This window comes from Ictalurus furcatus, chromosome 22 (genome assembly GCF_023375685.1).
Source record: "Ictalurus furcatus strain D&B chromosome 22, Billie_1.0, whole genome shotgun sequence".
NCBI classification, from domain to species: Eukaryota; Metazoa; Chordata; class Actinopteri; order Siluriformes; family Ictaluridae; genus Ictalurus; species Ictalurus furcatus.
Genome location: NC_071276.1, coordinates 9,558,348 through 9,583,037, shown reverse-complemented (window position 1 = coordinate 9,583,037; position 24,690 = coordinate 9,558,348). Strand labels below are relative to the sequence as shown.

General features: G+C 40.5%; 2 protein-coding genes across 7 annotated transcripts in view; both read right to left on the bottom strand.

Annotated features, from left to right (window-relative positions):
• The window catches only part of apba1a (amyloid beta (A4) precursor protein-binding, family A, member 1a), a 56,852-nt gene extending 52,138 nt beyond the window's left edge, over nt 1-4,714 (bottom strand). For 3 of the 5 annotated variants that reach the window (XM_053654129.1, XM_053654130.1, XM_053654132.1), the window contains exon 1: nt 4,289-4,713. The gene's annotated coding sequence lies outside the window, so the exon portion shown is untranslated. Of the gene's footprint in view, nt 1-4,288 lie in introns of all 5 variants that reach the window. The other 2 variants (XM_053654128.1, XM_053654133.1) reach the window with 1 other exon arrangement.
• Nucleotides 4,715-6,380: 1,666 nt separating this feature from the next.
• On the bottom strand, nt 6,381-24,671 carry ptar1 (protein prenyltransferase alpha subunit repeat containing 1). Of its 2 annotated transcripts, XM_053610130.1 has the most exons (7): nt 24,504-24,671; nt 21,897-22,066; nt 21,712-21,778; nt 20,432-20,536; nt 19,065-19,260; nt 17,580-17,833; nt 6,382-12,971 (listed from the first exon to the last, which is right to left on the bottom strand). In XM_053610130.1, the coding sequence occupies exons 1-7, from the start codon at nt 24,608-24,610 to the stop codon at nt 12,635-12,637; spliced, it is 1,236 nt and encodes a 411-aa protein (XP_053466105.1). In that variant the 5' UTR covers nt 24,611-24,671; the 3' UTR covers nt 6,382-12,634. The 2 variants fall into 2 exon arrangements, with proteins under 2 accessions (XP_053466106.1, XP_053466105.1); XM_053610131.1 differs by lacking the exon at nt 20,432-20,536 and having other exon boundaries at nt 6,381-12,971.
• Between the last annotated feature and the right edge of the window lie 19 nt (nt 24,672-24,690).

Here is a 24,690-nt window from a genome sequence, read left to right as displayed (position 1 = left end):
CTGGTGGGAAAAAAGCATGTCAGCAGGTGATGGGTTTTTTTTTTTTTTTTTTTATGAAAAAGGCCTGTGGTAGCCAAGATCTTGTTTTATACTGAAACACTGGAATTAAATATAACCAAATTTCACAAACATAGGCTCTGACAAACAAAGAGAAAGTGTAAGTGTGGGGATTATGGAGTGGATAATAGTCAAACCATAAGGTGATTTAAATAGTCAAATCATTTTAAAAAGGTGTTTTGCAGATACTGCAAATCATGAATGTGAACCATGAAGAAAAAAAAAGAAGAATAAAGCATCTCCCTTTTCAAAACACCCAATTTTTTTAGGTTAGTGTCAGATTATTTTGTGCAGTTTTTGTGATGTAGTTGAGTTCAAAATTTTAGCTAAAACCTGTGCAGGACTTTCTAAAAAAAATAATAATAATAACTTAAAAAAAAAAAAAAAAAAACTTTTTTTAAAAAAAAAGTCATAACCTGCCATCTTTTGATGCGGATGAGCTGTGAAGCTCACACTCCTCATCCTGTCTCAGCACTAGGCCAGTTATCTCGGCTAAGCTACATGGCTACAGGCCATAAAAGCAGAGCTAGGGGAGAAATTTTCCATCTTTGTTCATCTGCCCACAAACAAGAACTCATTTCAAAACATTGACAGCAGAGGCAAGAGAACAATCACACTGAAGGTCCTCCTCAAGGGAAATTCGATTGGAGCATCACCTCCTGAACTTTCCACAAAAGAAAAAACCCTAGGAATGTTTGCCAGTGGGACCAAGCAGAAAGCACACAACCTCTGCAAACACCCTGCGGTACAGACAGCCATGTCACCTGCCTTCCAGACGTATAATTGTGGGCTGCCATGTCACGGGAGCGCAGACAAGAAATCAATGTGGACTCCAACTGAAAGGCAAACATGAGAAATAGAGGGCTTTCAGTCTTGATTTCTCCAAGGGCCACATGCAAATTAAACCTGATCTCAGATTAAAAAGGAATGTGCAAGATAAGGCTTAAGGTGCATTCAGGAAATGTCTCAATGTCAGAGGGTTGCCATTTAATGCACTGTCTGAAAAGTGGTGAAATAAAATCATTGCTTATGCATTTCAGTTTCAAAGTGAGTATGCAGGAGAATCGATTTTTCTCCAGGAGCGAGTGGACTTCACCTCGGTACTAATTTGGCATTCGGGGTTTTTTTTTTTTTTTCTTACACAGCTGTAATATTGAACGGTAAATGCGTATAATATTATATTGAGAATATTTCCAAAGGTGTTGTTTGAAAATATCATTAAATATCATTCTTAACTTGTATTTTTTCCCCTAAACAGCCCGAATTCTACTGGGAATAATTCTATTCAGACTTGTTTACTAGTATTTGTCCGTTCACTGGATTGATTTATTGACCTGTGCCTTGCTCTACAGACTGCAGAACTGTCAAAAATAGAAAAGCACTTCATGGGGATAATTGTTCACATCCAGTGAACACCGATTTCATCACCGATATGAATGTTTTTAACAAGTATATCAACATTTGCTCAGTGAACGATTTCAGGATCAATATATGTAGGTGGAAAACCCGTCATTTGTGTTATACTGTTCATACAGAGACATAAATGACATACTGGAGTGTGATTTCTCAATCCTGTCTCACTTAAAATCCATCCTACTGTTAATATACTCTACAGTACATTTCAATAATACTTTTGGCGAACTACCTTGAGTCTACATTCGTCTAGTATTAAGTTTTGCATTTCTCATGAAATCTGTACTCACTGAACAGACTGTATAGTGAATTATTAATTAACACAATGTATCATACCTCACCCAGTGTCCACAGTACATACAGAAACTACTAGCTTTATACTCAGAATGATGAGACAGTAAGTTTATGAAACTTAGGAAACTCTGTGGAGCACATTGTCAATTTCTTTAACAAAGCTATCAAACTCTATAGCAGCCACAACAACCGCAGTACAACAACGTCCACTGTCTTGTTGGTTTTGAGTCGAACAGGTCACATGACTAAAAATACGTGTCTTTGAGTATCTCCGTTTTTTTCGGTCCACACTACAACGCAAAAACTGCGTTTTCAGATTCATCCACTTGGGAGAGCAAGTCCACTTGGGAGACAAAAACACCGTCTCAGTGTGGACGGAAGGCCAAAACGTAGAGGGGGAAAAAAAACAAGTTTTCTTAAATTTATCCGGATTATGTGGACTTAACCTTCGGAAGCTTGAATCCCATCTCATAGAGATAATAATTAAAGAACAATTTTATGCTCAAAATTCCATATTCAAACAAATCCAAGGATGTGACGTTGCTGAAGTGCTTCTACTTTATGCTTCTTGTGGTACCTGAAATTGAATGTAGTTATAAAACCCTGAAGTCCTTTATCCTATTTTACAAGCACAAAAATCACTTTGATGGCATACCAGTGGCTGATCCTGACACTCCTCTCTCTCTGGACCTGCCTTATACTTCTTCTGCACTTGTGGCTTGCTCTCTGATGGATTGTCCCACATGGATACTCTAATGATTTCCCAAAACCAGTTTATGACCAAGTCTCATGCTTGGATAATGTCACCTGGATACTGTAGACTTTTCCCTGCACTGCTGCTGTAATCTTAAAGACTGTTATGCACATATATACATTTACTACAGTTTGGATTTATAGTATACAGCTGTTTAAGACTAACGATTTATAATCGGTAGCTTAGTGGTGAACATGTTTTCCTCGCACCTCCTGGGTTGGGGGATCAAACCCCGCCTCTATCCTGTGTACGCAGAGTTTGCATGCTCTCCCTGTCTGCTTCAGGGGTTTCCTCCTGGTACTCCGGTTTCCTCGTCTAGTCCGAAGACATGCGTTGTACACTGATTACACTGTGTGTGCGACTGTGCCCTGCCACCCCATCTAGGGTGTCCCCTGCCTTGTGCCCCGAGTTCCCTGGGCTCCCCGGAGACTCTGCGTAGAATAAGCGGTACGGAAAACAGATGGACGGATTTATAATCCTATACTATCCAGTGTCACTTACAGCTTTTTCCCCCCACCGTCTCTTTCCTCTGTTGCATCTGTGCTGCTCATTACAGATCTAAATATAAATCTACGTCCGGGTTTCCGTAAAGCTTCTTTGACACCGTAAAACTCCTTTAAGTTGTCTACTACAAAGATGCAGCAGAGCTAAATTTGTCTCCACTCATCTCCACCAGAATATACAGTCAAATCAGCCTGTTGGAATCAGACTTTTAGAGCGGACTGAGATGTTATTTGCGAAAGGGCGGGTCTGAGCCTACTGTACAGTACATCTGCACCACATAACCCTGGCTAAATCATTTCTTACTGCGACATCAGCATCCTGTGCACTGGCAGCTGACATCCAAGCAAGAAAAATCACCTAGATGCGGCGATGTGTGTAAAAATAAATAAATAATAATAATCGATTGTTCCTAACGCGGTGGTGTTGTAGCTGCATGTCCAACATCATCAGCAGCAGCAATCAGGAGGAGGAAAAGCGACTGATGCTCCATCCGGCATCGGAAAACACACACACACACACACACACACACACATCTGCGTAACGAGATTCATGTCAAGGATCTGTGTTTTGGAGGATTTCCGATTCATGCTGAATGGCGATCACCGGTTCCTGCACAAAAACACACACATCCAGAGGCTATGGACGCCATTCAAAGCCAGTGGACATCCAATAATAATAATAATAATAATAACCCTTACAAACCATAAGACTATTGCCTCATTGCTGTTTTCTTGCAATCTTAATCAACGCGGTTTGTGCATGAATGACGAATGATTTCTCAGCCTCTGACTGCGCAAATCACGCGCAGACACATCAACTTCAGCTTTATTATTAAATCCCACTCTGTAGCCATTTGTAGCTAGTGTTTGTTTTTTTATTATTATTATTCAACATTCGTGGCAGTAGAAAGTTCTGATTCTGGCTGAATATTGTGGGCCTCATTCGGAACTCACCTGCATTACAGTCCCTCTGTGTGATACAGTAAATAAAGTAGGAGCTGCATAAACAGGGATTCTCCTTTTGTTTACATCGTCAGCTACATGACCGCTGCGACTGCGACTGTGTAACAGCTGCTAATTAAAACTAATCCTCATGCTCGCGCAAAACACACACGCGCACAGAGAGAGACAGAGAGAGAGAGAGTGGACATCATGTTTCTCCTCTTTTTCTCAGGTTCCTCGTTGTGCACGCGCCGTTATTCTCACACACACACACATACACGGAGCTAAAAACACACACACGCGTATAATCAGTAGCATCTCTCACCTGTGCTCGGCTGCCTGTTATTTCAGCAGTGTAACGGAACACGAGCCCCGCCCGGCTCCACCACCATCTTCCTCCGTCCCTGCCTCGCGCTCAGACTGACGGCTTGGTGGGCGGAGCAACGTGACGTCACATGCCTCCGACTCGATCCATACGGAAAGCTGTGTTGCACTGTACTGTACACTGGGGATTATTATGAATGAATATTACATCCAGAAGTGCAATGCGTCTCCCACCCCACACAATTATCCCCAAATAGACTTCACTTCACTAATAAATGTCTTCACCTGCTCAACAAGAAAACCTTGAAGTGTTGAAATTTATGACGCTTTTATTAATGTCCATCCATCCATCCATCTATTTCATCCATTTTCCATACCGCTTATCCATCACATGGCACAAACGCGCACACTCGCACACTACGGACAATTTGGGAATGCCGACCAGCCTACAGCGCATGTCTTTGGACTGGGGGAGGAAACCAGAGTACCCGGATGAAACCCCTGAGGCACAAGGAGAGAATGCAAGCTCCCGGGGGCAGGATTCAAACCCCCAACCCCAGAGGTGCGACCCAGATAAAAAAAGAAAACAATAGAATCCCTAGTAAAATTTGTAATGGTTTTAATGGTTATAATGGGAATTGTATTGGTTTTAATGGAAACTGTAATGGTCCCTGTGGGTCTCTACTGGTAATTTGTTGCCTTCTATGTGGCATGTTATGTCTAGTGAATACCATTAAGGACCCCCCCCCCCCCTTTACGAATGTCACATAACGTTTTTTATTTCCTTTATAAACCTGTATACATTGTGTTTCTGTCATCCTGTTTCACTTTTCCCCTTTTAATTTAAAAAGCAACAAAAAAAATCCATGCTGAAACTATACTAAGGTTAAAGATGAGGTTTGTCATTGTTTCTAAATCGTTCTACTATAATATGCACATGCCATTAAAGTTACCTTACAAAATCTGATTTGTTATAGCTTGCTGTCACGCAAACAGATCTGGTTAGTTTCTTTATTTTAAGGCTTCTCTTTACAAATTTCCAGGCCAGAAATTAACTCCGCCCCTTGGTGCAGCAGTGATGCTCAGCCCTGCCCACTTTCCTTAATACCGGTGGTTCTAGGCAGGGCCAAAGTGGGCAGTGACACGGTCAACAAATTTGGACCCCACTCCACTGTGGCCCCAATGGTGGGCACAAAGGCTTAGTGGTTAACACATTTGCATTGCACCTCCGGGGTTGGAGGTTTGAATCCCACCTCCACCCCGTGTGCCCGGACTTTCCTTGTTCTCCCCATGCTTCAGGGGTTTCATCTGGGTGCTCCGTTTTCCTCCCCAAGTCCAAAGACATGCGCTGTAGGCTGATTGGCAAATCCAAATTTTGTGTGTGTGTGTGTGTGACTGTGCCCTGCGATGGGTTGACACCATGTCCAGGGTATCCCCCACCATGCTCCCAGAGTTCCCTGGGATAGGCTCCAGGCTCCCCCACAACCCTGTGTTGGATAAGCGGTATGGAAAATGGACGGATGGATGGATCAACCAATTTCTAAGCGCAAGCACAATCACGTTTGTTTTTGTTAAAATGCATCTAAAATGAAAATGTTGTTGAATACTTTTTTGAGAAATTTCAGCAATATTACACAATACTGTAATGTTATATATTATAATATTGTAATGTAATATATAGTACTGAAGTAATACTGAACGTCGGTACGATTCGATTTGGCCGCAGCTACTCACCGCTGTGCCGACATTCCGTTCAACAGCAAGAATGCGAGTGTGATATTGCTTTTGAACAACAGCTCTATTCATAAGAAATTTATATTGAGCAACTGATCTTTCAGACACAATATGGTCAAATATTTTGCTCATTTTTGCTCCGTTAATGGAAATATTTCCCAACAAAACAACTGGATAGAGCATTACACGTTGCCATGCAATGTACACACTGACTGGTAGCCTTTAGTACTATAAGTGTAATAACAGGTCAATGTCACAAACTAATGCTAGGAATTAGAATTTTATGTAGAATTTGTGTCAATTTGAGTTTTATGTAGAAAAGCAGTGGGATACAAAGAGTGAAAAGTTCCTTTGTTATACTAAATATCAGCACTCTTGGAACCAATTAAATTAGTGGATCAGAACTAACTATTGTACAATATGATGTAACCGTAGGAAGGGTCAAGTACAGAAAGATCTTGACAGAGCATTTGTTTGTCAGTAGAAGATAGCAAAGTAGGGATCCAGAGAGTCACCTTTCTTTGGTAGAATGTGAGTTTGAATCCCAACGATTCAAGAAGGCATAATTGGCCGTGCTTTCTGGGTAGGAAAGATGCATTTCCTCTCTCCTTTTAATTAGAATGACAACAGCTTGTGAGTACAGAGGAGGGCAGTTGGCGGTTTCCTCCGAGTGTATTCCGCTGTCCTGTGGCACAACATGAGCAGACTGTGTTTCGTAGGAAGACATCTGAGCACCTCCACCCTCCCGGTTTGTTAGCCAGCATGTGATAGGGAAGAAATTGGTAGTGTGGGGGAATTGGCAATGATTGTAACAACCAATTAGGAAACTTGCTACAAGCATTACATTCTTCCTGCTGCTGTACTTTTTATAACAGTCTTGAAGTAGGGACTTCATTACACGATGAAGCCAGGTCAGCATAGTAATCTCTTCATGGTGGATGTACATACTTTGGTCTTGGATGAGTTGCTTGGATTTTGCAGAAAGGCACTGGCTGTTTCTCAATTCTAAGAACGCATAGAACGGACTTGTGTCCTCATGAAGACGGGTCTTGCCAGGCTACCTTGGAAGAATAAACTCTGAAGGACAGGAGGACATAATGTAGAACACATCTTTGCATGAATTGAGATGTGCTGCAGTCTTCCTGTTGTGCAATGGACCATCCCAGCACATTTCTAGTAGTGGGACAGGGTCCTCGTCTCTTCAGCGCTCCCTAAGTAATATGTTTCAGCTTGTTAATAGATTTACTGTTAAATAGCTGATTAACCAAAAGTTAATTAAGCATGTTTTAACATCGTAAGCTCTCTGTTTGCAACTGCGACCTCACGGTAACTGAAAACTAACTAACCTAACGAGTTTACCATTACTTCAGGAAGGAAGCTAGCGTAGTTTAATTAAAATACTTCTGAAGGATACATTCGACTTTAACAACCTCATATGTATCTCAATCTAAATGATATATCAAAATGCTTACTTTTTAGATAGTATATTTAGATTTACTTAGATTCTTGTCATTAAAAGGATGTTAAAACTACAGGTAGGGGTCAGGCTTCCATCATCCGCCATTGTTTTGCCGCAATGATTTCTGGGACCTCAAGCAGGTTCGGTGCGGTCAGGTCTGCATCCTCGATATCAATAGCAAATCCAGGTACTTTCATGCGTACCTGGTACTTGCGAGTTTTGAAATTGAACTTCGGCGGTGGACGCTGACGTAGAACAAGTATACGAGGATGCAAGATTGCATAAGAACGCATATTGAGAAATGGCTAGTCTCAACTGGCCAATCAGAAGCTTCTAAAGGTCATTACATCAATTTCTGGGATATTCCAGGTTGTTTAAGGACATTGTGAATGGAAAATTTCTGACCCACTGGAATTCTGATATTGTGAATTAAAGCTGAAATAAGTCTCTCTAATCGATTGTTTTACAACAACCCAGTAGATGCTCTAATTAACTTACCAAAAAAAAAAAAAAAAACAAGTATGAAATGTGTGGAGCTGTGGAAAAACTGAGCTTGAATATCTTTAGCCTAGGTGTATGTAAACTTTTGGCCTCAACTGTACATGACAAACAGCTAATTTAATCCTATTACACATATCTTGACGTAGAGCGAATAAGACAACGACTTTGATTTATAACTTTTTTGTAAATACCGGAGAACTGGAGGATTACGGCTGCAGTTACTGAACGTCAAAGTTATTACAGTACAAATCTTCATATGATGGGGTGAAAAAGAATGCAATTACGTTTCTCCAGAAATTGTTTTTATTTCATGTGGTAGTCAACTGACAAAAACAATTACTGTGGATACAAGTCTTTTTAAATATACAAATAAATATATAACACACAGACAAAATGCTAGATTTGTTAGCAACCTACAGTACCTTATGTAAACTTACCTAGAAATATGTGAGAAAGCACTACAAAAAGTACGTTTCCTCTTCCCAAACTTTGATGGAAACTGGGAGACTGAATCTGCATAGATGCACCAGCGCCATTCAGGTCATGTCGTATAAGTTATGGCAAAAACAGGCAGTTAATACACAGACATGATATGAGAAAGAAAAGTCATATGAACATCAGTTTAGTTAATACAACGGTACTGAATACACTTCAGGCTAGATTTATGGTCAAAGCCCTAAAAAGATAAGACTTACAAAAGAAGCAATTCTCAGAAACACTAGCTTTTCTCCTGGTAACATAAGACTGCATGATGGCTCTGGTTCAGCAGGTAGTTGGTTTAGTCGCAGAACTTGTACAGCAGTAGCACAAAATGCAAAAGTGTATGGAAGGAAAAGCTAGGTGGAAGATTTTTCTCCTTTTTTTGGGCCCCTTTGGACCATGGAAGCAGGAAAAACATCACGAAGGCATGTTTGTTTCCAATAATCTCCAAACAAGTAACAGAAATGGCAGCTTACTTTACAAGAAATATGACAGCTGCTACAAGTAACAGACAGACATGTATGAAAATCAGTTCAGGTAAGTACATCTTACCACAGTGTAACAGGGTCAGTATTTAGTGTAACCAAGGACTGATTATACACTCGCTGACCGCTTCATTAGGAACATTAATATACACAAATATACACTTGGTCATTAATGCAATTATCCAATCCAATGTGGCAGCAGCGCAATGAGTTAAATCACACAGATACAAGTCAAGAGCTTCAGTTAATGTTCACACCAAACATCAGAATGGAAATGATATGTGATCTAGGGAGATGGAAATGATATGTGATCTAGCGAGTAGGTTGTTTGTGCCGGACTGGCTGGTTTGAGCGTTTCAGAAACTGTTGATCTCCTGGGATTTTCATGCAGGAAAGTCTCTAGAGTTTACACAGAATGGTGCAAGAAACATCCTGTGAGTGGCAGCTCAGTGGGTGGAAACGTCTTGTTGATGAGAGAGGATAGAGGTGAATGGATAGACTGGTTCGAGCTGACAGGAAGACTACTCAAATAAAAGCATGCACTCTTTACAAGCACTGAGAGCTGAAACGCATCCCAGAACAAGCAACACATCGAATCTTGAGGCAGATAAGCTACAACACCAAAAGACCACATCGGGCCCCACTCCTGTCAGCCAAGAACAGGAACCTGAAGCTACAGTGAGCACGGGCTTAACAAAACTGGACGACTGAGGACTGGAAAAAGACCAGACGATGGTTGCTGCTTACTGGATGATTTTTGTTTTGTTTTGTTTTTCGCACCATTCTATATAAACTCTACAGACTGTTGTGTGTGAAAATCTCAGTAGATCGTCAGTTTCTGAAATACTCAAACAACCACCAGGCCACGGTCAAAGTCACAGAGATCACACTTTTTCTCCCTGCTTCTGAAGATGGATGTAAATATTAAACGAAGCTCTTAATCTGTATCTGCATGAGTTTATGCATTGTGCTACTGCCCCATGATTGGCTGATTAGATCGGGACCTAATACAGTGGTCAGTGAGGGCATTAAAAGCATCCTTTACCAACTAGAAAATAATCCTGTACATCTTCAAATTACTAAAAACCTGCTTTATTGTCCTGACAAGGACATTGTCTAGGTTCAGAGAACAAAACCAAGAATTATAGGATGAACTCCGTTATAATGACAGTCTACCTTTCAATGCATTTGGTTGTAGAGTGAAGGAAGAATGGGCTTTATTGCCAAGCTACTGCACCCCAGAGCAATGTGGTGCGAGAAAAACACTCCAGGCTGGGCCAAAAAACAAAAAAAAACAAATCCCAAAACAAAAACGTAAATAGCCCTAGATAAAGTTATTTGATCACTATACAAATGTGGAAATGGAACACTTCATTTCGTATTGTCACTGTGCAACTGCGCAAATATCACTTCCTAAGACATTTCACTGTACACAAAATTGAAAAACCTAGTCTAGTTTTTAGCTAAATTACAACGTCAGTTTGGATTTTCCAGAGTATCGTTCTTAATCAGACACAAGTTGTATCTGAGGAACAAACCTAAAGGTGTTCTAGATATGTTTAAGAACTTCACTGTGTTTTATTGTCAATATAAATCTATTCTCTTACTAGTAAATAGTTTTGATTATGTGTAAAAAGATAGTATAGTACATTTGAAAATGACAGAAGCGTATGCTTTCCTACAAACAAACCTAGACAAATGTGCCATAAATGACTTCTGCTTTATAAGACTGATCTATCTAAGGGTTATAAGAGGCCAGTCATTTCTAACGCACAGCTAGATCGACCATGACTGTCTAAAGCCGGGTTTACATTATGCGATTTCAGTGGATTGTGAAGATTATACCAAGACATGGCGTATGGACCGATCCCGTTAACATCTAGGTCGAATTCTACAACCGACTGTGATAACGTGTTCTTCGTGTCCGTCTATATGATGAAGATGCTCTATAAAGAACTAAAAAGTTCTGCTTACGCCATCAATCAGTGCGATCATGGCTTGCACAAACAGAAACATTCTTCCACATAAGCTTGAGGTAATAAGGACAATTTTTGTGTGTGTCCATAATCATGTTTTGTCATTACACGTGCTACTACTGTATTTGTACCTGTCCAAGTAAGTTTCCCATAATACTACGCTACCCCCCTATTGGTGGATTCGAGATGAGCATTGTAGCAGCAGTCATACTCAGATTTGATACATTTACATGTTTCTGACACGGCCAGAACTTTTTTTTTTTGGAAACAGCGGAACTGAACCACCAGCCCTGAGAGAACACGATCACAGATCTCAACTCACGACTGAAGAATTCTTCTACGATGTGCGATTTTTGTCCGCGACAGGAAAACAGGGCCAAAAAAATCGTACGGTGTAAACCCGGTTGAAGTGTTTCGTTTGAATAAACTGTGATACGAGTTATTCTATCATGAAATCGATCTCAATTCTTTGCATAAATATAGTTCAAAAGTAGTGTTAAAAGAGAAGCAGCATCTGTCAACCCAGGCCTGTTAAAGCCTTCTTTTGTGGCTGCAGAAAATTAGCACCATTCGACATGTGTTAGACTGTAACTTGTACTGATTCTAAATCACGACACCGTCCTCACGGGCCGACGAATCAAGAAATGCTCGCAACTCTATTGCAAATTCCCCTTCATAACGAAAACTCAGGATACGTAAAAGGAATAAAATCGCAGTGTTTGTGCTTCAACGCTGAGATTCTTCCGACGGCATGACGCCTGATGGTTAGGTCTAGACCAGGGGTGTCCAATCTTATCCGGAAAGGGCCGGTATGGCTGCAGGTTTTTAATTCCATCCAAGCAGGAGTCACACCTGATTCCACCAGTTTAATCAGCTGATCTTGGCTTTCAGTAGACTCAGGTGTGTCTTCTGCTTGGTTGGAATGAAAACCTGCACCCACAATGGCCCTTTCCGGATAAGACTGGACACCCCTGATCTAGATGATCTTCATTTTATAGTGTGATCAACGTGCTTCTGGAGTTCATCGTGAAGCCTGAGCCACTGCTATGCCATTACAAAAGAACTGAAATAAACCTTGAAACTGCACAAGCACGACCCATTTCTGTTGTGTATTATTAGCGGCATGTTAAAAGTATTAATAAGTGCTGATCCCAAATGGCTCAGCCTGCCGTGTTTTGAACGTTTCTGAGAAACTCTGTGATTGTGCTTACATCATTAGCTGGAGCAAAGTGCTCGGAAATTTGTTTAAACCTGTACAAAAGTTTAAAGAGCAAATAAACAGGCAGACAAGTAAGCAAAGCCTGTCTGCTCTTAATGAAACAGAAGGAAGTGAGATAGGATCAGTTCGAGCTCCAATGTGTGCACTTGAGTCTCTTGACAGGAAGTGTACAACTGAAGGCAGCATCATGAAGACGGCTTGCACTCGTTTAAATTGTGCAAAAAACAAACAAACAAACCTAAGAAAACCTTAGGAAATAAACAATATAAAAAGTTTCAAATTACTGAGAAAAATCATTTAAAAAAACAAAAACAGACCTGAGATATCAAGTACCTGAACAAAAGCAGACACTGCAGACCAGCATTACTCTGCCATGGCTCATCACTTGGTTTTCATCATGAAGGGGAATTCATTTGCAGAGCTTCTCTGACAGTCTGGCCGTCTTCAGTCGTGCGTGGATGGTGCCCAAACTAAGCTGATCTATCATCTTGAGCTACTGACCTATGACAGAGTCCAGCCACTTCCTGTATGCGTCGGCAAAACGGCCCTGATCAGGATTCCTGCAGCTGCTCAGGATACGCGAGATGAACGTGTGTTCAGAAGGGAGAGTGGGACAGGGTGGCCCTCGCTTCAACCGTTTGCTGTCCTGTGTGTAGCCTCCGTGCTTACTGCCCTCTAATGTACAGTCAACGTCCATGGCCTGGGAGCTCCTGCCTTCGTCACTGGGGTCTGAAGAATCATTGAGCAGTGTGTGGGCGTGGCCTGGAGATAGAGGATCCTGCTCTTGACTGTGATTCCGCCAGTGGTGCCACAGATAGAACACGTGCCGTCTGTCCAAGGGAAGAAATAAACACTACAGTCTGAGATGGACAAATACATCGTTTCGTTATACAGGTTACTTGCTATTTAAATGCAAAGGCTTATGGGATTAAATAAAGGCTGCATTTACACTGCACGTCTTGATGCCCAATTCCAATTTGTTGACTATATCCAAATTTTTTTTTTTTGACGACCCGCTTACATCATCTTTTAAAAAAGTGACGCATATCTGATATCTGCATTTACACTATACACTTCGTGAATCAACCCAAGGTACACATCACCAGAAAAGCTTAGGCCGAGAAGGAAGTAAAAACGGCGCAATTTGCAATGTACGCAGACAAAAATATAATACGAGCTTTTGTGTTCCGCATCATATTTAAAGGTAAGCAAAACACCGGCCTCTTAAGGCGGAGAAAAAAAAGAAGAGAGCCCTTGTTGAGAGTTGTGTTTTCGCGTTTGGTGTTCACCTGAGTTGACGTCATTCGCCACTGTCGACTTTTCAGTGACATACGACTCGCATCGACAGGGGTATATCCGATCTGTCCGCTTACACGGCAGACGCAAATGTATGTATCCGATTCATATCAGATTTATTTCCACATATGAACGAGGCCTGAAACGGATCTGAGAATATCGGAATCCATGTCTTTTTTTCCCTGCTTACACGTTCATGGGTCATATCTGATCTGTGCCACATAGGAGGAAAAAAAAATCGGAATTGGGTCACTTGAACCATGTAGTGTAAATGCGGCCAAAATGCGTGGCGATCCGGGAAAACCCTTCACGCTAGCTGTAGTCGTGAAGTACATTTCTAGCATTAAAACCTGGTTACCCCCAACAGTTAAAGAGAGAAAATGATGTTTAAAGATTTCTTTCCAATTCCGCTGAAAGACGCACCGCCTACTTCTGTATGTACAACCTGATCTACCTACGGATAAACATCACTGCCAAATGTTATAGAATCATAAGTTTAAAATGGAGAATGCGTTTATCAGAACCGTTCACATGGGTCTCATCGGCTGATTTAAAAAGTCGCTTGCAGAATTTAAACACGAGCCCCGTCATCCTCATGTTCGATCATGCCGACACCGGTGGAGAAATAATCTCTGATGAATTCAGCCAGTTCTGTTCTGTTGAATACATCTCTTGTTATTGATGTCTTTTTAATTAGGCCATTTAAACATTTTAAAACTTTGCTGTAATCTGTACAGAGTTTTAAACACTCTTCTCTGTTTGATGATGATGGTGATGGTGCAGGAGCATCACAGGACATTTCCCAAACAGTATCTGATTACAAACTGACATGACTAGGCTTATGTCTGTCTGGCTATGGCATGTGACTAACCAAATCATGAAAAAAGCACATCTAAGTAGCAAGGTTTTAGAGATATGTAGACAGACTGCAGTTTGTTAAACTGGCTCCTTACACACGATCTTTGCAGGCAAAGAAAATTATTTCTCATAGAGATTAACCTCAACAACTGCCCAATATAAGGGATGGGCTGATGAAAAATAGTCAGAAGTCAGTTTATTTGGGGGAGAAAAAAATGAAAAGAAAAAACACGTTGAAATTGTCTGTGATAAATCACGGTAAGAGTAAATGCTGGAGTATTGCAGTGAAAACATTTCAAATAAAGACAGCAGAAACAGTGTAATCACAGTAGCAACAGCACTGTAAATAAATGCAAAATTGACAGCAGAAGCTGAAGAGGTATAAAACATTTTTCACCAAGCACCTGTTCTCTTCCCAAGGCCCCAGAGAGCATGAGAGAGAGCGAGAGAGTGAGTGAGCGAGAGAGAGAGAGAGAGAGAGAGAGAGAGCAAGAGCAAGCACAAGAGAGAGCGAGAGAAAGAGAGAGTGAGAGAGAAAGAGAGAGTGAGAGAGCGAGAGAGAGAGCAAGAGAGAAAGAGAGAGAGAGACAGAATTCTCCTCAGTGACCTATGGTTCTTCAGCACAGGATCATCCATCAAACTGTAACACTGCACTATAAACACATCAGGCCAGTCTAGCAGAAGGCCAAGGACAACCTACTGGAGACAAAGTCACAGCACTCACACAGTGCACAGCACACACCGTGCTCAAACACACTCCAGCAGCACAGCACGCAGCTGGAAACACATTCTACCTCATTGCCAATCCAGATGGAGGTTAATAAACAGAACCACTGAATGGAACTGTAGGTAATGTGCTAAGCCATATAATTGGTACACATTTAGAAAATAAGACAAATCCTCCAATAAGATTTATATGTACAGATGGAAGACAAAGGAAAAAAACAAAACAGTGGCCTTGTTATGCTGTATGAGGTATACTGCTTTAGATGGAAAGGTCACTGCAAATCAATACAAAGTTATTCCGACTGATCACCTTTACCCAGTGATGAAACGTTTCTATCCTGATGGGAGGGGTCTCTTCCAGGACGACCACAGGGAACGAGGGAAAGGGATTTCAAATCGTACATTATGGCCTTCACAGTCACCAGATCTCAAGCCATCGATCATTTCTCCGGTCATTTCTCTACTATCTGTATCTCAGCAGCACAAACCTCCAAGAACATCAATACAACGTGTACACTGAGTGAAGAGTGACACGTACTGAAACAGACCATCATTCAACCTACACTGATTTACAGAGAGACCATTTCACCTTCTCATTAACCCCTGGGTCATAATGACCTTGCAATCTATGAAAATGATCTAAAAATATTAGTACCTAAAAATAAAAGACTACATTTGAGGGTAAGATACATACAGGTTGCACATTTTGGGAAAGAAGAGAATTAAAAACAACTAACATTGTTAGCACCAAATAAAATACAGTGTTAAATAATAACAGTACTAATAAAATATCAGAACAGATTCCGTTTTGAATTCTCATTATATAAAGGCAAATAAATTAAAGACATCGTTAAAGCCACTTTTTATATTTATCAAAAATGTGCCTTAAAAGTAATATGACATGCAAGTAGTTAACAGTCAGTACGTTTACATGGACAACAATAATATTAATATAATAATAATATTAACCCGATTAAGACAATACTCCGATTAAGAAACTAGCATGTAAACAGCGATTATTGATGACCTTAATCTGATTAAGGTCACACTCAAAGTAAACACAAATGGAATTAAGACATGTGGAGTATTCCTGTTTTAGTTGCATTATCGACATGCGCTACAGACATGTACACACCTTAATCACACTATTAACGTCGTGTGGGAGTTTTCACAGCATTTTGCGACAGGACACGATCACACGTGGCAGTGCTCAACCGTTTAACAGCAAACGAGAGCACGGCTGTGTCCGAAACCGCGTGCTTACCTGCTATATAGGTGAAATACACGTAATATAGTAGGAGAAATACATGTATCTGAGCTACTATATAGACAGTAAGTACGCGGTTTGGGACGCAGCCCACGGCTTCAAGCCATCATCTGTTTGCACGTATAGCATGACAAATAATTGACTGCACTTGAAACTTTCGTAAAATTAAAAATAAAAACACCCAAAACTGTATACAGTCCCATAACAAAGACCAACTGTATGTCGACACATGAAATTCTGGAGGGAACATCGGACGGCGTGGCTAAGGGATGGGATGACGTGTGCTGTTAATCGATCTATGATCTATAACATGTAAAACAGGAACATGAAAGGAATATTCTAAACGCGACTCATGTAAACACCTTAATCACAATATTGTCTTATTCAGAATAAGGTCAATAATTACATTACTGCTGTCCATGTAAACATAGTCAGTGTAACAGGTGCTTATTGGTGTCACTTTTTATGTTGTTTCTGTTGGGCATATAGTGCACTACATAGGGAGCATGTGTGGTAAAAGTGTATACACCTGGGATTCAACCGACCTGTGTGCTGAACTTGAAGCAGATTAAATCATTTAAAAAATATTCCTGATGAGCTAAAGACTGTGGATTTTTTTTTATCTTGAAAAAGCTCTTTGAGCTTCAATTCACTCAGGAACTAAGGTTTGTAGAAGTGACAGAGTAATATAGCTACATCATCATAACAATTTTTACCATTTTTAGATCACCTTAATAAATATTTTTAACTGACGTTCATCTTATATACTTATGTCTAATGTTAACCAAGTTAAACAGATTTTATTTCACGTTATTGAACTCAAAAAACAAAAAAGCAACAAAAAAAAAAACACTTATCTTTCAATAGGTTAAATCAAGTTCAGAGAAAAGAACCAGGAAAAACCATTACTATTGTGAGATGCTGGAAGGGGGCGGGGCTTAATATCGAATCCAACCGGCTATTTATTCACGAGCGACTCAACGTCACAGATCAAGGTTGAATCACTGTTAAATTTGGTTCCTAATTTGCAAATCGAATCAACGTCTTACTTTCCGACATTGAATAAACTTCAAAACGCCTGTCAATCATTCCAGACTCATATGATAATTGGCTCATCTATTGGGGAGAAATAAGACCCCTTTTGGTGTATAAATAAGACCTCTTTTGAGTGGTAATGCATAGTAAGGTAACTCCCGTTTTAAAATACAGAGCGGCTATGCAAAATGCATAAACGCTGGCAGTTCTGCTGTCTGGATGTAAAAAGCGTAACTCGTGTGCCAGATGCCCTCACCTGTGGCACCACAGGGTCTCGTGGCCTGGGTATGACTCGATGAGGTCAGTGCAGAGCTCTATCTCATCGTGGAAAAGCTGCGGGATGGCATCGGTGTGCGGCTCGTCCACTGAGCTTCCTCCGTTAGGCTGCTGGGCCTGACCCAGCTCAGCTAGCAGTGCCTTGAGCAGGAACTGGCGGTAGTGAAAGCCGCTGTGGTCGGACACGTGCATGGACACCCACAGTTTTGTGGAGGAGAGTTCATCGTGAAGAATCTGCACAGGGAAAGCGCAAACATGCTACTAATACAGATCATTGAGAGAAAGTTTGGGGTCAAAACGAAACTAAATCACCTGGACTGACTGAACAATCCTGGAATACAAAAACAAGTCCCTATTACTAAAGGGATAGATACCAGACGGCATCATTACTGTGCTCCTTATTAACCAATTAACTTTAAAATGCTGTAGAGTTGCTTATGGTTATGTGGCTCATTAGTAGCCACACGCTTTGTTTAGTTTGAGCTCACGGGCTTTCTACTGTTGCTTAGTTTATATTCCCATTAAGAGCACATACAGACACAAATGATCAAAGAGTCAGTGCAACTGAAGATCAGTCAGTTCCAGCTAGGGCTGGGCGATACGAATATAATATAACATCAATATCATGATAAACTGCCACAATACACTTTTCTGAGATAATTTGTACAGAATCTTTTTTTTACATGTTTTTACACATTTTTTTCTGTTTTAGCGATGCCTCCACCACCAACAAGACTAGTACTACTTCTTACTAATTTGTATGCCTCTAACACCCCTATAAAATATACCTTACATTAGGAAGGAAAACTATTTCAGAGACAATGATGTGAATCTTTTTGGATCAATTCCAAAATATAATCAGTTCGTCTGTGGGTTTCAGCGATAATTGCACATGAATCTTGCAAACGTGCAACCGCTTGTTAACGAGACATCGTGCTAATGAGAATCACAGGCTGATGGACACGAAGAGAAATGGACAACCTGAAAACACAATGCTACCACCACCTAGTTACAGAGGCATTATAAAAAAAATATCAGTTTTGTTTTTCTTTTAAATGCAAGACTACTGATCTGTGGCCAGTTTGTCAGCAAGCCTATATATATTCACATTAACATATCACATATTGTGCATCATAGAAACATTTTCAAGTATTATGCCTAATCCTAATTCTAGCCCCGTTTAATGTAAGAAAACACCTTGGGTCGTCGTAATGACCAAAGGAGACTTCAGAAAGTGCAAGGCAACACGTCTAGGCATTAACATGGCCGTATAAAATCTAAAATATTTCACGGTGCTGAACAGGGGAACACCATAAAACACCATGCTCAAACCATTTCCAGTCCTCACAACTAATTAACGCACAATCATTGTGTTAGTCTCAGTACGGTAATGTTCATCTACATTAAATATACACTAAACACACCTTGTGCCAACTGTACTGTAAGAAGGACACACACAATCTACCTTCAGATTGCCTTTGGCCATGTGCTGCAGGACCCAGATACGGTGCGACCAGGCGTTGTAGTTGCTGGCGTAACGGCCCGCGGCATCTGCACACACCTTCATCTCCTCATGCACGGCTCTCTGGATCTGCTCAGTGTAATCGCTTCTCTCGTCAGCTCCACACGGCTCCTTCTGCAGCCTCTTCAGCACCCATCGCCTTCCACACACGCGCACACACACACACTATCAAACAACACTACTACACCTGACCATCATGTATATACTGTATTTAACTGACCATTCCAAACAAGCTAGATCAAGGAAGCACGTTAGCAATAAATGGTTGCCTCAGTAACTTTATGTGTGACATTTTAAGCGAAGTGTTTTAAAGATCATGGGTTTGACCTCCTCGAAAAAGGGAAAGAGAAAACTCAATCTGAAGAGAAAATTCTACAGAAATACTAAAAAAGGAAAAGACTGATATTAAAATGAATGGTAACTGACAGTGAAATGGACATTTTCTTTTAAGCACAAACATCTTCATACCCATCAGTTATCTTAAATAGTAGCACAACTTAAATTGTGCTTTAAAGAGTAAAAGTGAACAATTATATAGAATAATATCCTTATTTATATTATTAATATAAACGCTATTACAAGAATTATTGTTCTTTTTTTAAGCATTGCACTACCATCTATTTTCTTATCCTGAATGTAATATTAAACAGATGTGACCTACATTTTCGACTTTTATTCCTTTCGCAGATGTTTCAGCCCAAAACGACTTGCAAGTGAGTCAGAGTACGAGTCAAGCACCGAACTGAGCCTCTGAGAGTTAAGCTTCCTGCTCAAGGGCCCAATAGCAGCTCTCTGTCAGCTCTCGTATTTAAGCTCACGACTGTCCCATCACTTCTGAGCTTCTGCTGCCCTTAAATCCCTTTAAAACCTCTTGAACCTCAAGCAATATATTTGAGCTTGTGCTAGGGAACCGGAAAATCAAGGTGAAACACGTCCCACCCACAGTCCAGAGCAGAAGAACCGTGGGCACCTGCTCAAAAAGTTCGGTGGTGATGGAGTGAAAAAATTTATTCTAATGACGATGTGAAAATTGCAAGCCTGTGGGTCCATGCTATGATGCAGGTCTGAATAACTTATTTTGAGATACTTAATATTTAAACGATCTGCTCATCTGACCTGATTTAGGTGCACGCAGGGAAAGCGTACGGCTGAGGGACGGCTGCAGTAGCTGCTTTAACTGGGTCAGGAATTCATACAGTAAACTTATGCTGAATTAATATTGTTACCTGGACAATGCTACACTATTAAGGCATAATCTTGCAGATGTGCTTGCATTACAGATGAGGATGAAGAATTACAATCAGCCTGACCTGTGTATCCATGTCTCTGGGCTTTTGGGATACTTTGTCAGTGCTAATTTCCCCAGGTAAAGGTCCTTCTCTGGATTCAGCACTCCACACTGAAGGAGTTCCTTCCTGCAATCGGAAGAAAATGCACTCAATTTTAAAACTGAGTGCTGACTAGAGCGCCATCTAATGGACAGTTTGAAATAATCCCACAAAAACCCTGATGTTAATGGAACCTGGGTGCCACCTGAGGGACATGGCCTCGACTAACAGGAGAACACATTTATATTTATATCACAGTGCAGGGGTGAAGGACTTCAACGCAGGTTTGATTTAAGAATACGCAATCACTTTCTATAAAGAGCAGCCGGTGACGTGGTCATTCCTGAAATAGACCGGAAGGAAAAAATAGCCAATCTGATTTGAGGAAAGAGAAGATTTTGAAAAAATGGCTGTCATAATCAACAATTTTGGGGCAGCAGCACAACGCATAAAATGATGCAGACACATTTATGTGAACATTAGGTAATGTTCACATAAATCAGCAGAAAGAAGAAAACATGTGATCTCCATCACTTTGACCGTGCCATGGTTGTTGGTACCAGATGGACTGGTTTGAGTATTTCAGAAACTGCTGATCTCCTGGGATTTTCACACATGACCATCTTTTAAAGTTTACACACAATGGTGGGAAAACAAAAAACACTGAGTGAGCGACAATTCTGGGGTGGAAAAGCCTTGTTGATAAGAGAGGTCAGAGGAAAATGGCCGGACTGGTTCGAGCTTCCAGGAAGGATATAGTAACTCATAATCAGTCTTTACAACCGTGATGAGCAGAAAAGCATCTCAGCACGCACAAAACATTGAGGTGGATGGGCTACAACAGCAGAAGACTACATCAGGTTCCACGCCTGTGAGCCAAGAACAGGAATCTGAAGCTATCACGGGCACAGGTTCACCCAAACTGGACAGATGAAAATTAGAAGGAAAAAAAAGAATCACCTGGTCTTTTTCCAGTCTAACTTTGTACTGCTGCCACGTGATTGGCTGATCGGATAACTGCATAAATGAGCTGTGTGTGTGTGAAATTATAATATATTATATTATATTATATTAATATATATATATATATATATATATATATATATATATATATATATATATATATATATATATATATATATATATACATACATACACACACACATACACACACACACACACACTCACTGTATATGAATTTTAACCCAAAACCTTAAACCAAAAATGAAAATGTGTGGTTAATGGTGAAAGAGATTCATTACCTGACATTCCAGGCAGTGGTAAAGTCTGGGTTTATTAGCAGTACTGTGGATGTCATGTCAACCAGCGCTGATGAGTGGAGAGACAGAGCTCCGATTAGATCCTGTTCTTATCATCATTTTCACATCCTTGCTTTGTGATGGTATGACCAAAGGAAGTGGAATATTTAAATAAGACATGACCTTACCCTCGCGGTCCAGCCACTGTTTGCGTTGTCGATAGAGCAGCAGCTTGTTGTGCACGTAGGGCAGCAGGAACTTCACGCACCAACTTTCCACCCCGAGCTTATTCTCCACCAAGACGATTGGGCTTCTGTTGTACCTAGCTTCCGGGCACGGTATGAGTCCAATCTCATCTCTACAATCAAAATAAAACAAAGTGTCAAACATGGACAAAGGTTTGAGGGCGCCTTCACTTCTGCAGCATTTCGTCTGTTTAAATCGAACCTTCCTCGTACGAGGACGCGGAGGATAACAATAATCTGAAAGTCTGAGCAAGGTGATCTCAGTCTGGTTCCAAGTGAACTCTAGCGTGGTTCATTTTCCATGAGAAAGTGATTCAACTCTGAATCCATCCAACTGCAGGAAGGGAATAAAACATGTATTATGGGATGCGTGCAACCTTTTTTTGATAGACAGCCATGAGGAGAAAACTTATCCACAGGACAGAGACATAGTGCTGCAGAAATGCCATGTGTTCTGAATGTTTGGACCAACACACGCCAGATTCAATACACAAAACTTTTTAAACTAGTTATTTGCATAATTATCTATTCATTTATTTAGCCACAGCTCGGTCATCTCTCCATGTTCAGGTGATTTTTGAAGATACATGCACTTGACACACAAGATTTAATTACTTTACCACCTCCATATTTCTGACAATAAATGAAAAAGTTTTATGAGTATGGGTTTTTAAAAAAAACAAAATGTTTTTCAGACTCGAGAAATACATTAATAGATGTGAACGCTCCCTTGGAAACAGCAGATAGAGGGCTGCTTTATTCAAGCTGGAAACACTTTGAGTATCAATACTAGCCTGAAACACTGGACCAGTATCCGATCAGATCTAATATATTTAGTGATCTGACCCATTGAACTATTTTATAGTTGTGACTGAATGTTAGACGTCGACTGATTGAGTGGATTTTACCGATGACTAAAAATCGGGCAATACTGTACCTGATGATAACCGATTAATCAACCGATACTGAATGAAAATGTACTGTGCTTTTTTAAAATGAAATAAATCTATAAATATTAATATATATTAACTATTAATAAATATGAAAGTAAATGAAAGACATACATCCAAACTAAACAAAAAAGTAACACTCAGAATAACCAATAAAAACAGAGACATCAAAAATGAATAAAAATCACTTCAAATAACAACAAAATTTCTCAGCGATAGTTTTTATTTCTACTCTAGAGGCCTCTCTTGTACTGTATAATGACAGCTTCTCAGCAGCTCCAGCAACGGACGCAACTGGGAAAAACTATTGGTGTGGATTTTTTGCAGACAGCCGATATTCCATGAATCGGTTTTCGGTGCCGATTAATCTAAAAAAACCGATCAATCGGTCGACCTCTACTGCATGGGAGTCTTGCCTTAAAGCATGCCAATATGCCTGTAACGTCTCCTCTGACATCGCAACAGGAGCTTGCAGAGACTCGGCCAGGTTACAGAAAGGTCGTCAGCCTGTATGTACTAAGAGCTCTGATATAACATCGACATTATATCAAAAATGGATTAAAAGCAGGATTGACACATCCCTGCTTCTTTATGTGACCCAGATCAACGCTGACGCTGTGCTATCAGCTAGCTGGCACGGTTACAACCTTGGGGACAGAATAATGAGGACTCGGGTCACTGAGCATCATGAATTTGGGTTGCCTGAAAAAACAAGAGGAGTAGTTTAGTCAGTAGTTTTAGCTTTATCTTTGATGGGAAAAGTATCTTATGTCAAATCCACATTAAAGAGGCATTTCATTTATATCACAGGAATGCCCTTTAGTCCTAATAATATTTTTTTTTAAATAAAAAAACAGCTGTGACAGACCTTAAAGAAAGCAACCTGAGTTTCATTTGATATTAACTGGCAGTCTGGTGTCAGCGTCTATAACTATAGGTGGTGTCCAAAACTACAGGAGGTGTCCATAACTACAGGAGATGTCTATAACTATCGAAGGTGTCCATAACTATAACTGTCCATAAATATCGAAGGTGTCCATAACTATCAAAGGTGTCCATAAATATCGAAGGTGTCCATAAATATCGAAGGTGTCCATAACTATAACTGTCCATAAATATCGAAGGTGTCCATAACTATAGAAGGTGTCCATAAATATAGGTGTCCATAAATATAGAAGGTGTCCATAACTACAGATAGATGGTGTTTATACAGATAGAAGGTGTTTATAACTATAAAAAGGTGTCTAGAACTATAAAAGGTGTCCAGAACTACAGAAAGTGTCTATAACTATAGAAGGTGTCCATAACTATAGAAGAAAATACAAATAACTTGTTAGACAGTTAAAGGCAGAAGGCAGGACAGGGTCTATCTTCAGTTCAGACTTCAGAGTGTCATTGTGTACAGCTAGCTTAGCACAGTCTAGTCTTACAGTAAATACACCTGTCTACCAATCAGCTGCAGCCAACTAGCTAGCCTAGCTCAAACAAGTAGTGTACACGCTGAGCACGCGCCAACTGTGCATTCGCCTGCGTGGACATATATATAAAGAATTAATTTTTTTAAAAACCGACGAGTAGAGACGAAACCAAAGATACATACATGTCAGGATTTCTCTTAAAGGCGTTAGTGATATCTTTGACAACTCTCTGGACCAAGACATCCACCTCCTCTTCCGACTCGGCCATTTTCAGGAGCGCGAGTGACATCAGCACGAGTGACTCAACCTCATCCGGGACACCGAGCAACTTTTGCGCATGCGCAGACTCTCGTTTGACTTGGTAACGAG

Excerpts from the sequence above, each read along its gene's own strand:
- ptar1 (XM_053610130.1), bottom strand. The coding sequence starts at position 24,610 with ATGTCACTCGCGCTCCTGAAAATGGCCGAGTCGGAAGAGGAGGTGGAT. Across the intron at positions 21,779-21,896 it reads ACAGTGGCTGGACCGCGAGG|CGCTGGTTGACATGACATCC; the intron begins GTAAGGTCATGT and ends TCCACTCATCAG. Across the intron at positions 17,834-19,064 it reads TGGCCAAAGGCAATCTGAAG|ATTCTTCACGATGAACTCTC; the intron begins GTAGATTGTGTG and ends TTCCCTGTGCAG.